This window comes from Aspergillus flavus, chromosome 2 (genome assembly GCF_009017415.1).
Source record: "Aspergillus flavus chromosome 2, complete sequence".
Classification (NCBI taxonomy): domain Eukaryota; kingdom Fungi; phylum Ascomycota; class Eurotiomycetes; order Eurotiales; family Aspergillaceae; genus Aspergillus; species Aspergillus flavus.
In genome coordinates, this window is record NC_092409.1 from 1229284 (window position 1) to 1242858 (window position 13575).

The 13575-nt window shown below is 50.4% G+C and overlaps 5 protein-coding genes across 5 annotated transcripts; 3 read left to right on the forward strand and 2 right to left on the reverse strand.

Moving 5' to 3' along the window:
• Positions 1 to 297: 297 nt before the first annotated feature.
• F9C07_9827 (uncharacterized protein) lies at positions 298 to 1591 on the reverse strand (the record flags this gene model as incomplete). Its single annotated transcript, XM_041289312.1, has 3 exons — positions 298 to 1049; positions 1111 to 1247; positions 1356 to 1591. The coding sequence occupies 3 exons, from the start codon at positions 1589 to 1591 to the stop codon at positions 298 to 300; spliced, it is 1125 nt and encodes a 374-aa protein (XP_041142262.1).
• Positions 1592 to 1970: 379 nt separating this feature from the next.
• Positions 1971 to 4263, forward strand: F9C07_9828 (VHS domain protein; the record flags this gene model as incomplete). Its single annotated transcript, XM_041289297.1, has 8 exons — positions 1971 to 2037; positions 2111 to 2198; positions 2247 to 2322; positions 2373 to 2666; positions 2718 to 2990; positions 3043 to 3418; positions 3469 to 4007; positions 4063 to 4263. 8 exons carry the CDS (start codon positions 1971 to 1973, stop codon positions 4261 to 4263), a joined length of 1914 nt encoding a protein of 637 aa, XP_041142263.1.
• Positions 4264 to 4813: 550 nt separating this feature from the next.
• Positions 4814 to 6842, forward strand: F9C07_1186661 (uncharacterized protein). The gene has a single exon (XM_041284549.2). The coding sequence runs from the start codon at positions 5590 to 5592 to the stop codon at positions 6556 to 6558; it is 969 nt and encodes a 322-aa protein (XP_041142264.1). The 5' UTR covers positions 4814 to 5589; the 3' UTR covers positions 6559 to 6842.
• On the forward strand, positions 6718 to 8826 carry F9C07_1186392 (uncharacterized protein). Its single transcript, XM_041289298.2, has 2 exons — positions 6718 to 6940; positions 6988 to 8826. The coding sequence occupies exons 1-2, from the start codon at positions 6876 to 6878 to the stop codon at positions 8108 to 8110; spliced, it is 1188 nt and encodes a 395-aa protein (XP_041142265.1). The 5' UTR covers positions 6718 to 6875; the 3' UTR covers positions 8111 to 8826.
• A 2911-nt stretch (positions 8827 to 11737) lies between these two features.
• F9C07_9830 (gamma subunit of 5'-AMP-activated protein kinase) lies at positions 11738 to 13507 on the reverse strand (the record flags this gene model as incomplete). The annotated part of the gene is made up of 5 exons (XM_041289313.1): positions 11738 to 12143; positions 12199 to 12377; positions 12431 to 12548; positions 12597 to 13066; positions 13127 to 13507. The coding sequence occupies 5 exons, from the start codon at positions 13505 to 13507 to the stop codon at positions 11738 to 11740; spliced, it is 1554 nt and encodes a 517-aa protein (XP_041142266.1).
• Positions 13508 to 13575: the final 68 nt, after the last annotated feature.

The following is a 13575-nucleotide window of genomic DNA, read 5'->3' on the forward strand; positions in this document are numbered from 1 at the left end:
GGAATCGAATGAGTCCGCCTTCATTGTTCTGACTCATTGGTCCAGCGTCGAAGGTACAGCCACCCAGCTTGCTAATCCTTTGCCCTAGTAAGGCTGATGGACGACATTGAAGAGAAAAGAGAGAGAAAAAATAAATATCTATATGTAACTTTTATTTCATCAACCTCATATGTCATAAATCTGTACATTAAATGGATTCTCCCTTTACCAATATGCAGCTGTTTCCTGCTCCCCCCGGAATCCCGAAGAGTGTTCGAAGAAAAACAACCAAGACACAAATTAAAATCGGACAGAGAACTACCACCTCTTAGGAGCACTGATCACCGTTCGAGAAAACGACGCACTGAGGGAGTCGTTCCCCTTTTTCCGGGTCGCAGCAATAATACCTGTCCGATCCGTCACCGGTGTCGCGTCAATGATATTGTCAAACGCTTCGTCGTCACTCCCATCCGCAGACCCGGACTCGGCGTCTGAGTCTTCAACGGGTCCCACATCTGGACGTGTGATCTTCTCAGGTTGTGGCTTGTCGGGAACAGTAGGATTCTGGAAAGACTTGGAGTTGAGGATTTTGCGGCGGATTTCGGCCATCTGTTCTTCTTCTTCGGAGTCGTCTGAGATGGCGAAGGGGTCTTTTTCTTCTTCCGGTTCTTCCTCTTCATCTTTTTTCTCCTTGTCTTGGTCACCCTCTTCACCCTCTTCGCTGTCCTTATCATCCTCGGAATCAGAATCGTCTGCCCTCCGGTTCGTATTTCCCACTGTCCACATATCATCGGCACCTTCGACACGACTGTCTTCGTATTCTTTCTCAATCTTAGCCAGCCATTCTTCCTCGGTCCGTTTGACGTCTTCTTCTGTGGCGCATGCGGCATATCGCTTAAGGAGTTGCGAGTTGATATCGAGGAAAGCCTCGCCGTAACTGAAATGCTTAAGAACCTCTCTAGCCCAATCTTCGTGTCCGCAAATACAGAAACAGGCCGCCAGGGCTTCGACACAGTTCAACCGCCATGGCCGTCCGTAGTTGACTGTGTTGGCTGCAACGAGATAGGGTACTGGGTTTGTTAGTATGTATGTCAATGCCGCCTATCAGAGCAGCTTTGAAGGGCAACATACGAAGTCTTTCACACTTTCCTCCTATGCGCGAGAAAGGCACTTCTTTCAGTCTTACCCACGAGCATTCCACTACTGCGGCGCCATATTGTTCTAGTATGTCTCGGTCCGCGGGGGAGATGATTTTCTTCGCATTCGGACTGCAGTCATCTTGTGAGTTTACTTGTAGTAGAGAGAAAAGTGATGTGATATATGGAAGACAGTAAGAGGTTACAAAGGGTATAAGGAAAAAAGAAAGGTTTACGTACGAAACAACGACACCTGGATACTTTTGTCCAATACCTAGCTCCCGCATCAATCCCAGATGCATTAATCTCTTGCCCGAGCATCGCTTCGGGTCGCAGTGCCCCAGATCCCAACAGGCTGCTTTAAAAGGAAGTCTGTCGGAGGACTCGCCGTCGCCGCGGGGCACTGGGCGTGGGCGGGGTGTCGAGGAAAATTTCTTGCCTCCGCGGGAGTAATTGTCTTTCTTATGTCGGACCATATCGCAATAAAGGTTGGAATAACAATGACTTCGCTACTTCCCTAAGCCCTGGTACTCCAAAAGAAGAGTTGTTCTGTGGAAGGTGAAGAAGTAGTAGAATGGTTTTTGAGGACTAGTATGAGTAGTTCATGTTCATAGAAAAGAACGGGGCAACTACGGCGACGGAAGCGCCAACACGTGGAGCTCAACCCAACTAGAGTTTAAGTGACGCCGCGCCCGCAACTTGCTTGCTTAGGCCAGCATCTATCTTTCTTTCCCTATCACTTCGCCTTCTTTCCTTTGTTACTGTTCCTGCGCCCCGTTCGGACATTGTCCATAGGGGCTCTAATTGTCATCCGTTACCTTTTCCGTCACCACCCTGGAGGCCGCATCAGCACGAATGGCAGCTAGGGACCGCTTTGGTGCCTACGCTGACCTAGGCCTAACTCCGCTGCAACGAGCGATTCGTATGTTACCAATCCACCCCCGCTACTTTAGTAGCAAGAATATGTTCTAATTCATCTTGTGCGTATTCACTAGGACATGCCTGCGATATCTCCCACTACGAACCCAACCTTGCCCTGAACCTCGAAGTCGCGGACCTGATTAATTCCAAGAAAGGCAATGCGTGAGTCGCAGACAACCCAGTAGGATGGCGCATTCTTACGGTCTACAGTCCCCGTGAAGCAGCACTCGAGATTGTCCGTCTGATCAACTCCCGGAACCAAAATGTCTCCTTACTGGCGTTGGCTGTAGGTTTACCGATCTTCGGAGAAGCTAGTGCGGGGCTGACCTAGTATAGCTCCTCGACATCTGTGTCAAGAATTGTGGATACCCTTTCCACCTTCAAATCAGTACCAAGGAGTTTCTGAATGAACTGGTCCGACGGTTTCCCGAGAGGCCCGCGTTGCGCCCCTCGAGAGTTCAACATCGCATTTTAGAGTCGATCGAGGAATGGAGGCAAACGATTTGTCAGACGTCGAGGTACAAGGAGGATTTGGGACATATTCGGGATATGCACCGTCTCCTGCTCTACAAGGGCTACGTCTTCCCTGAAATTCGAAACGAGGATGCTGCAGTTTTGAACCCCAGTGACGTATGTTCTTCTATCGGGGCTAGTTTGAGGATAGCTAGCTGACATTCCCAGAATCTTCGCTCCGCTGAGGAGATGGAGGAAGAAGAGAGAGAGGCTCAGTCAGCGAAACTTCAGGAGTTAATCCGTCGAGGCACACCGGCAGATCTACAAGAAGCGAACCGATTGATGAAGGTGATGGCCGGCTATGACAATCGACACAAAACCGACTACAGGGCTAAGGCGGCAGAGGAAGTCGCTAAGGTGCAGCAGAAGGCCAAGATCCTGGAGGAGATGTTACAAAGCCAGCAGCCGGGAGAGCGAATCGCAGAAGGAGATGTGTTCGAGGTAGGTTCATCACTGGCTGTGTAAGGGGTGCCGCTAACCGTCAATCGCTTAGGAACTTGCGAATGCTTTACAAAGTGCCCACCCTAAGATACAGAAAATGTGCGAGGAGGAGTCCGACGATCCAGAGGCTGTTCACAAATTGTTAGAAATCAACGACAGCATACACCGCACCATCGAACGGTACAAACTTGTCAAGAAGGGTGATGTGGAGGCTGCATCGAGGATTCCCAAGGGCACTTTAGGAACAACGACCGGTGTTTCGAAGAACGCGAACAATGAATTGTCTCTCATCGATTTCGATCCAGAACCCAGCTCAAACGGCAATACCTCGCAACCGGCGGGCGGCAGTTCTCTCGAGAATGATCTGCTTGGCCTCTCTATAGACGAGCCAGCCCCTGCTGGAGGCATCTCCCTAGGACCTGGACCTGGTGAGTATTGTTTTCTAAGGGAGCCCAGACCTGTTGCTAACTGGGTTTAGTGACACCAATGCCTTCTTCTACACCGCCGATACAGCAGGCCCCTTCGGCATTTAAGCCCAACTATGATATCCTGTCTTCGTTGAATTCATCCCGCCCTGCGTCTCAATCATCCATGCCTGCACCCGCAGCGATGCGGCCACAGAGCACCACAGCTACCCCACCTCCATCCGACCCTTTCGCCTCGCTGGTGTCTGCCAGCCCCCGACATCCCAGTCCGTTCCCCTCAGGAGTTGCCAGTCAACAGCCCGCATCGGCCGGGTCTTCCCTCCTCGATCTGGCAGGAGCCAGCTCGCCGCAGCCCGCAGCTGGTAACACGAAAGCGGCGGATGAGGATGAGTGGGATTTCACGTCCTCGCTCCCAGAAAGTAACGCTCTCCCGACCACGAATCGTGTGCAGGTGTTGAACTCGTCGTTGCGAGTGGAATTCGTGGCGCGGCGGCACCCCCAGCAGGCCCGGCAGATTCACATGGTGGCCTTGTTTTCCAATGGCACCAATCAGCCACTAAGCGAGTTGCATTTCCAAGTCGCCGTGGAGAAGGTTAGTTATAGTGGAGAATGTATAGAGTAAGGTTCAGGGGCTAATGCAAGAACAGGCATATACTTTGCAGCTTCGGCCCCAATCAGGGCGAGATATTGCACCTTTGCAGGCGAACGGAGTCCAGCAGGAAATGTTGGTGAGTGGCGTGGAAGCGGGCAAAGGCAATTCGATTAAGATGCGGTTCAAGGTTTCTTACCGGGTGGGCAACGAGCAAAAGGAGGAACAGGGAATGGTACCGTCGTTGGGAATTGCTTAGAGGGAGAGGGAGAGAGAGAGAGAGAGTAGTAGTAGTCAGAGGTTGTTTCTACTTGGTTGTGTTGTTCAGTTCTCCAGCCTGCATTCTTGTCTATACCTGACCAACTTTCTGATGCCATTTGATGAGCGATATTTGGTGAATTAAGTTTGTGAGATGATTGGGTCTTGCAGCGTGATTTCGAGTAGGAAAAGCTACTGATGCGTGAGTGATATCTGATGCCTGTTTGGGAAAAAGTCGCCTTCGGTCAGGGGAGATGGACTCATACTCTCTACAGTATTATGATGGATTTTACTTTATTTCATTTGATCTAGTAAGGTACATACATTTTCACCCTTGGTTTCCCCTCCATCCATAGTTCAACGTGGAGGAAGGAGAATGTAGGCAGTTCAAGGCACGCGACGCCGTGTGTGCCTGTGGATGAAGAGCTCAGATAAGGAGGGAAGGGGGCTTGTTAGGGTTATTGGATCCAAAGCCCCTCACCATAGTTGGGGTACCTTTTTAAGCAGTGTTCGTTACCGTCTTGCTTGTACTGGGTACAGTAAGTGCTGTATACAGTAACACAGTCGTACCATACCAATCGACGGAGTGGCGTCATCCGTGTGGCGTCCGGCCGAAGAACTAACCGAGTTAAGTAACGATAATCCCCTGACTCTGATGTGAACATAATATGATATGATTCTCTGCCTATTCATGAATCCCGGGATTGACCTGGACGATGGCAAACGTGGGCTCGACCCATCTGCCGGGAGTCGGGACTCTCCCCGACACTGGGAGTTCGACCAGGAATTTCCTCTTTAGGGTCTGATGCGCGGTCATAGCGAGCCATAGTCCAAATGACTCAAGGTTTTCCTTTTTTTTTCTCCTCTGGACAAGCCAAGAGAATAATATGGAAGATCATCCGGTCGCACAGCCATGGTAGTGGAATGTGTTGAGGGGGTACCTGTGGTTGTGCATCTCGTACCTTGACCAGCAGCAGGTTCAATTACCGAGGACCAACGGAAGAAGGGTGAACAATTCTTGCATTCCCAATTCAGTCCTACGGTACTGAAACTGGAATGACTGTTTGTTAGGGTTCCTGCAGGTGCGGCTTTCATGCAGAAGGCTAGCCCTAATCGACGAGACCAACGTGACTCCCTTCCCACCTCAAAAGTCAAGGCTAGACTCATAGTGTGACTTGCAAAATTCTCCGGTGAGCAATAGTGAGGTTATGAAACGGTTAGTGCAATGCTGTAAGGGATTCGTCATCCCCTCGTTCTTTGATTGAATCGGATCCCTGACCGATTAGCAGTATCTTAGCGGCATCTCGTCGGCAATCTCTAATTTGTCATGCCCCGTAAAGGGCCCCCCACGACGATGGAGATGGGCTTCGACATGAAATTGCCCATTCTGGCCTCTGAGAGGCCCGGACCCAGTCACATGGGGATCCTTGGCCCTTTCCCCATCGTGAAGAGTGGAGAAAGGGAGATCACCGAGAGGCCCCGAAGTAAAATCGTTAGGCTAAGTAACTCAGGACGCTTCGGTGTCTGGCTCTGGGACAGATGGTCCGTGCGATCAATCACAGCGCCTTCTTGCCCGTCCAACTCACAGAGTTTACTGATAAACTCGGTCTTTGGTTACGCGCTACCAATGAACGTCCCATCCCCAGTCTTAGGGCAGGTCTACCCTGGTGGCATCTTTTCACAGCCGTTTGACCAACAGGCTGTGGTGGAAATCAAAGTCAATCTGGGGGAGACTTTGCTTGTCCCCAGTTACTGGGATACTCTTTTTGCACAGGGTGAACCTGATGTCGGACAAAAAGAGCCTACTACTGCAGGGGTTAACTGCCGAATCAGGGTGGGATTCAGACTGGAGATCTCTCTCTCTCTCTATAAACCTGGTAGAAGATCAACTGGGCAGACTGTCTTGAAGCGCAACCTCCCCATTGGTCTAGACTTTGGACCTGTTTCGAACTTCTACTGTAGTGCTTCTTTAGCGTCCTTCCCTTATCGTAGGGAAGTAAAATTAATTGCTAGTGTGATTTGCCTCCTATGCTGGAAAATGGTTCCGGTTACAGCGCGCAAATGCCCGCTTCGCTGCGACTCGGTTTTGTACTTTTTTCTTCAACTTACAGGAATTCCCAAGAGTACTCCTCTCGAGCGGAACCGACCCAAGGTTAATCCTTTCTCCTTTGCAGCACCAGCAGTGCGAGAACTTTGGACGGATTGGGATCCACGGAACGGCCGGCAGCCAGACTTTGACCGGCCCTTTGGTCGAGGATCCGAAGTTGAACTTGCTCCAAGCGAGTGGCTCGCCTAGGCCCCCTCTGGTGCCAATGGATACTTGACAGCTGCGCTGCAAAGTTAATAGGGGGAAGTGGTTTTTCTGGACGACCAAAAGCCCCCTCAATCCACTACTACATATTTAAATACTACTTCCTCGTGTACTTTCCTCCCTCGTTGCCCCCCGCCTCATTGCAAGATGCGATAGTCCCTGATTATACTTCTACTGATACCTATACCTCTATTATCCATCGTACCTGCCACTTTTCTGCTGTATCCCCATACCTATATATGTATATGACTCCCCTCTTGATCCACCTTCAATAGCCCGGCCATTCCAATATCATCGCCGCAATGGCTTCCCCCGTTGAGTTTGAGATCTCACCAAACCCTCGTACTCGTGAGGAAAATCAAGAACGGTAGAGTCTCTTTCCCTCCTCCAGAGGGATTCGGCTAATGAGACCAGAGCGTTCATTGCTGCCTCTCGGCGGAAAGATCGGAGCCTCGATGCCCGTCTAGAATCGGCCAATCGTGCCTCTCAGCTGCACAAGCAGCGCACCGGCAAAGCTCTCCTGATCACCCGGGAGATTGTCGAAAAAGAGGCCATGTACGAAGAAGTAGATGACCGCTACAAGGAGAAACTACAACGCATGCTGGAAGCGCAGAACTTGCAAATCAACACCCAATTCCAACAGAACCTCCTCGCCACCTTGGCCATGCGACCCGGTCTGCAGCATCGCCGTGCCTCCATGATGGCACAGCGCGGCCCCATTGACGGGGTCCGCAAAATGAGCTTGGACCTGTCTAGCATTCGCAGCTCCTTCTCCGAGGGCATGCGTGGGAGCCCGATCACTAGCCCCATGGCCATGACCGGCAACCAAAGTTATGTGATGTCGCCCTCGTACGACGGGAACTCACATTCCCCGTCCTCATTCCACCCCAACATGATGCCCGCCTCGTCGGGACCCATGCCATCCTACGTTGGCCATCAGTCGACCCCCACATGGCCCGCACACATCGGCCCGCAGCACGTTCGATCGCCTTGGGCTGGGTTTAACCCTGACATGAACATGCCTGTGCGCCACTTCCGAGACCGTCTGGGTTCTGCACCGGTTATTCCCGTGCACGCGATCCCCTCCAGTGCCGCATACCGACCGACGCCCACGCCTCAACATAGTCGCAACCGCTCTGAGCCAGGTCAAACGCCTGCCCAACGGATGCCGTCCCACACTCCCTCCAGCGAGAACACTCCGAGGGTGGAGACTCGCATCGATGGCCTTCCCAATGAAACCTTACCAACTACCTTCCCGACTCCCGATCTCTGCCCTACCCCCAGCACACCTCACTCGCCCACCTCCACCGCGAAACACAGTGACGTTGCCTTTGACACCCTAGATCCCAAGGAATCCGACTGTGTCTCCTTCTCCCAGCCGTTCCTGGACCAGGACTTTGTCGATTTTCAGGGTCTTTCTTTCTCCTTGGGTAGTCACCCGACCATCCCCTCGTTCGACAACACCCTGCACCATCCGGAAACCGAATGGAAGCCGGACGAGGTGGTCCAAATGGATGACTGGCTCGTCGGTGCATGATCTTGGCATGTTTATAGCTAGCCTTGCTTCTACATTTTTATGTTCTGTCTTTGCTTCGATGATGATCCTTGCATTACTACATCGGTAGCTTGGGCGCCTTTCATCCTTTCCTTTCTTGCTTTCACTTATCTTTACTCATCTATAGCTTTTGCTTTTCTTGTGTCTTAATAGTTGAAGTTGCGCTGGACTAGTCAGGGCAATACCCCGGGATGAATGGCGTTCCAATGGGCTTGTACAATAATGAGAAATGAAAAACTCATCCAACATTTTTTTTCCTAAACTTAGCTTTTCCCTACCGAGTATACTTTTGAAACATCTCCACCGTTGAAAAAAAAAAAAAAGAAACTCCCCCTCCAATTCTAGAATCACAAATCAAAATCCCTAGCTAAGACACAGAAACACAAACAGGAACAACAAGGTTACAGCAGCTCCACCCGCCAAGAAACGCCGCAAACAGTAAGAATGTCACTTCAACACTGTCACAACAGCAACTTTAACCTAGAAAGAAAAGAAAAAAATAAAACTTTGTACTAGAATTTCTGTGCACATGTAGTGACATTCCAATCCAAACCTAGATCGAGGTCCATACCGAAAACAGCCAGATTTTGCAGGTTTAGGATTTTGGTTTCTATGACAAAGAAAGGGTGGAAAGCCATCCTTGAGTAACTTGGGTTTATGTCTATTGATATTCATGAACTATCGTAGTTCCATCGATAGTTTTACCATATCTTACTATCTCTTACTAACTAGTAGAAGACTAAGTAAATAGTAATATGCAAGCGCGAGTCAGGTCTGATTCAGAAAATCAACTATAACTCCCCCGCACACACTAACCACCTTCCCCCTCAAATAAACCCAAACTATAACACATGAAACGCAACTAATCACCACTAGTCTCTTAATCAAAGGAAAAAACAATAAGAACAGATTCAAAATCCCAACCGATCGGAACTCTCACCACCGCACAGACCACCATGAATAAAAAATAAAAAAAAGAAAAGAAAGCTCCTGTGGGTCCCTCTCTCTCGTTTCTCCCCCGGAATAAGTTTAGCCTGCTTGGACCCTTCGTCCACTTTTCCACTTCATCTCCACTTCCCAGGTTGGACGGGGGGAGGGAATTCCTGCTTCGGGGTTAGTGGCCTGGGATCCACTGGGTGAGTCGCGAAAGTTTGTTCGTACGACGGTTGTCATTGGGTTCCGGTTGTTTGGGGGGAATGTGTAAGGGGTTGGTAATTGGGCTGGATTTCCTTTTTTTCACTTTGCTTTCTTTTCTTTTTTGGGTTTAGGGTTATGGTGTGGCTGGCTGGTTGTATAGTTTGGACTCCGTGCTGCTTGATGGGCGTTGGTGATAGGTTGTGGTGAGGGTGCAGGATTCTATCTATGTATTCCGTACTCCGTTATGTAGTAGTGCCATACTAGTATTGCCATATTAGTAGTAGTAAACGGGGTAAACGGAGTACGAGCTGCAGTATTCTCCGCCGATGCATTGGATTACAATTGCAATGCATAACATTGGATAATAAAAAGATTAGGATCTCATCCTAGGATTGGATGGGATTCTACCTCCATACATGTCCCTTCCTATCCACGGTACTTTTACTTACTTGACTATCTATCTACCTAGATAGCTGTGCTTTACGCTGATTCGCTACCTCGCTACAAAGTACAACGGTGGATCTACTCTGGACTCTGGATTCTACTTTACTAATTATACTCAGAAAACTCAAGAGAGCTCTTATCCACGGTTATGTATATGGTTGGGATCGACACTCGGACTTTACTGTGTATTTACTTTTGGATCCTAATCTCCACTGTAATCTCCTGAAAGGGTAAGGGGAAGGTTAACCGTATACCTTTCCTTGCCCATTTATCAACCCCACTGATAGGTAGGTAGGTAGGTAGGTAGGTAGGTAGGTAGGTAGGTAGGTAGGAGGGAAGTATCCCATAGTAACGTTGTGCTGTATTCCCTGCTAGTACACCCACTATGTATGTATGTTTTACTACTACCAACAAAGTCCCATAAGTTCGCGTGCCCACTTACCTACCTAGATAGAGACGGTAGGTAGTATCCGATCCCTGTCTCTCAATTCCAAATCAATCTCTCTCCCTACCCACCAGCAAACCCTGTAATCCAAACCAAGCACCCACAAGCTCTTACCAGTAGCAGTAGCTAAGCTAAGCTACAACTCCATCCCACACACCCAAAAACCATTCTATCCCAATCCAACCACCCCATCCAAGGATCCCACCCATAATAAAACTTCCCATAATCTAAACTCTCGCCCGAGAAAGACCCCAATCTAGACATTACGATCCGGGCCGGGATCGTCCCTAGGGGAGGGGGGGGACGGAGTGCTTGAGGATTTATTCTCCGTGGTGGGAGTTGGATGTTGCTTTTTGCGGGGTTGGAGGTTGGGTTGTGTTTGTGTATTGGAGTTTGGTAGGATTGTTAGGTACTTTTGGTTCTTGGTATTGTTACTTATGTACTACTGTGTATGTACTACTGTGTACTATGTGTCAGGGTGAGGTTGTGGGTTTCTTCTCTGTTGGCTGTTTGGGATATAATTTCCGTAATGGACGAAGTATGTTGTTTCGAGTTGGGATGTCGATCTTTGCTGTCTACAGGGTAGTACTCATAACTATTGGTAAAGGCTATGCGAGAGGCAAGACTAAATGGAAGAATGTCAATCCCCAATTGGATATAACTATACAGGACCATCGTCTGTTACCCCCAATTCCCGAGAGATAACCCCGCAGACCAACACGAGCAGCATGCCGTCTCCCCAAATCAAAACACAACACGAGCATGATAGGGGGAGAAGTCCTAAGAGGAGAAGGGTAAAAAAAAAAAAGTCTTCAAAATAGAGCTAGCTACCTATAACTCCGGTACACACGCCCCTCCTACCCCCCACAGTAACATTAGCCAGAAACAGAAACACATTGCGAATCGCCTGCCCATGGCTCGAGCACACTTTGCCACTTTCCCCAGACCACTCATATCTCTCTTTTCTCAAGTTCAATTCCCCGGGTTGGGTGGGGGAAGGGTATTTACGCCGCACGGTCGCCAGGTGAGATTAGGTTTCAGGGTGGAGTTATCTCGGTTTTCATCTTTGGCTGCTGGATTGGTTGAGGCTAGACTGGGGTTTTGGGAATTGAGTTGCTTAGGTCGTGCTGTGATATACTGGCGACCAGAGTGCTAATGGAGACTGGACTGGCTGTTTGAGGATCCGTGAGTGGGGTTTTTCAGATCTTGGATCCATGGTATCAGATGGGTTGTGAGATCTGATTGGGGTGGAGGGGACATGCTTGAACGTTTGGGAACCTGTCGGGCTGGCCGAGTCTTGCCGATCATTCTGTTCATGGTCGAGTCAGGTTGGGATGGGTAGAGTCGGCCATTGAGTCGTTAGGGTTCATATTGTGGAATGCATGGTGGATCGCTGCATGTGTGTTTGTAGGTATGGAACTCTTTTGAATTTGAAGTTTCTTCTAACTCAATGCACTAGCCCTACTCCGTATGTACGCCTGGAACCATTTCGGGATATTGATGAGGGATTTAGTCAGTGTCTTGAAAGAACGAATGTGGTTGTGGATGTGCCTTGTTCCTAGTCCTGATCGACCGACCGAGCGCTACCGACTGAACAACTCCCGCCCTATCTCCCCACTGCGTCGCACGCTGAGGCTCGAACTGCTGCTGCGTCGCCGGCGGCTACGGCTTTCCGCGGGGTCAGCCGGGCTGAGCCCGCTGGCCCGCGCGTGCAGATTCAATATATCCGTGAGGCTAACCACCCCCACCAAGCGTCCGGAAAGCCGTGCCCCCGGAAGAGCGGAAGCTGGGATGGACGGCGCGACGGCGTGCGACAGCCCCGCGGGCGCTGCGTGTGTAAGCGGCGGCTGTACATTGGCGCTCCCTGGAGTAGGTGAAGGAGGTGAATGCGTGTTCCCTGAGTTAGTGGGCAGAGGGAGATGCACGGCCGAGTGGGATGGAGTCGGTGGTCCCGACGAGGAAGGAGACAACGGATCGGTGATCCATAGGCTATTTCAGTCGATTAACAAGAGCTAGCTTCGTAGGGATCAGGCAGCAGACTCACCGATGGGATCTAGTGGCTACTACCTTGGCAACGGTGTGAGCCAACGTCGATCCGGGATTCACATGAAACACTGGGAATGAATCCTTGCCATCCACCAGACCCCGTGTGGAAAGAATCACGGAGATGAAATGAGTACATGTATTGTGGAGGAGTGGAAGCGAGGATGAGCGCGTTAGGAGCTGTTCTTTCGGTTAGCCCTACTGTCTCCTCGCCAGCCATGCCCGGTTCATACCTTAACGTCCGTGAGGGATATATTGCCCACCACGTTGGTATGGTTATCTACCACAGCGACCGACGTGATGCCCTCGTTGTTCATGAGATGCAGTGCCTCCGATAGAGGCTTGTCCCCGCTATACGCACGTTAGACGAGCTAACTGTACATCGAGAAGTAGACCTACTTGATGCAGATCACATCCCGAGATCCTATCCTCAAATCCCGCAGCGCCTGCGGATACAGCTGATCAATCACAGGGAAGCTGCGCCCATTTTCCCATAGAAATTTGACCAGTCGGAATTGGCTGAAGATGCCCACTACCTCATTTTGTTTACGCTCGTCGACCACAACCACCCGATGAACGCCTCCTCCGAACGTCTCTACAGCTGCCATCACGCTGGCCGACGCCGGAAGCGTCGTCAAAGGTTCTTTCCTGCCGAGGTCCTTTACATCTTTCAATGGTATCTTGATTCCTTCCTTGGCCTTTCGGGCCAGTTGGTCATAAGAAGCACGGGTATTCTCGTCGGGCTGTGTCAGACCCGCCGCGAGGAGAAGGTACGCATTTAGATCCGAATAATCGAAAGTGCCGACAGCAGTCTTGTGTTCAGGAGTCTCGCGAATCAGAAGTACAGGAGCATCGGAATCAATCAGGACCTAGTAGTTGTCAAACCTCGATCCCACTTCTCTACTCCCGAATCATGTATCGCAACTCACATTAGTCGCATCCTCAATGCCTGTATCAATCTCCACAAACCTCAAATCGTTCGGGCTAACCAGCTCTCCGATTGAAATTTCCCTCCAGTCGCGACCTACAAAGGCAGGGTTTACATGGTTGGGAGCTGGTGGGTTGTCGATCAGACTCTGGATTGCAGCCTGTGTGAGTGACGGCTGTCGACGGCTACGTGGGGAATTTGGAGCCCCGCGCAGACTTTCACTGAGGCTGTGACGGTGCTGATGGTTGGGAGAGACGTGCGACAGCCGTAGCGACTGACTGCGTGTAGATGGAGAGCGAGAATCCGTGCTGGATCGAGGAGATGTAACGTTCGATCCACTGGAATTGTCTGCAACTGGTTCACCTGGCTGCTGGTCCGTCATGGTTGAACCAGGCGATGGCGTTCCGGGAAATTCCCCTGATAAGCTGACTGTGTTGAACGAAGAGTTTG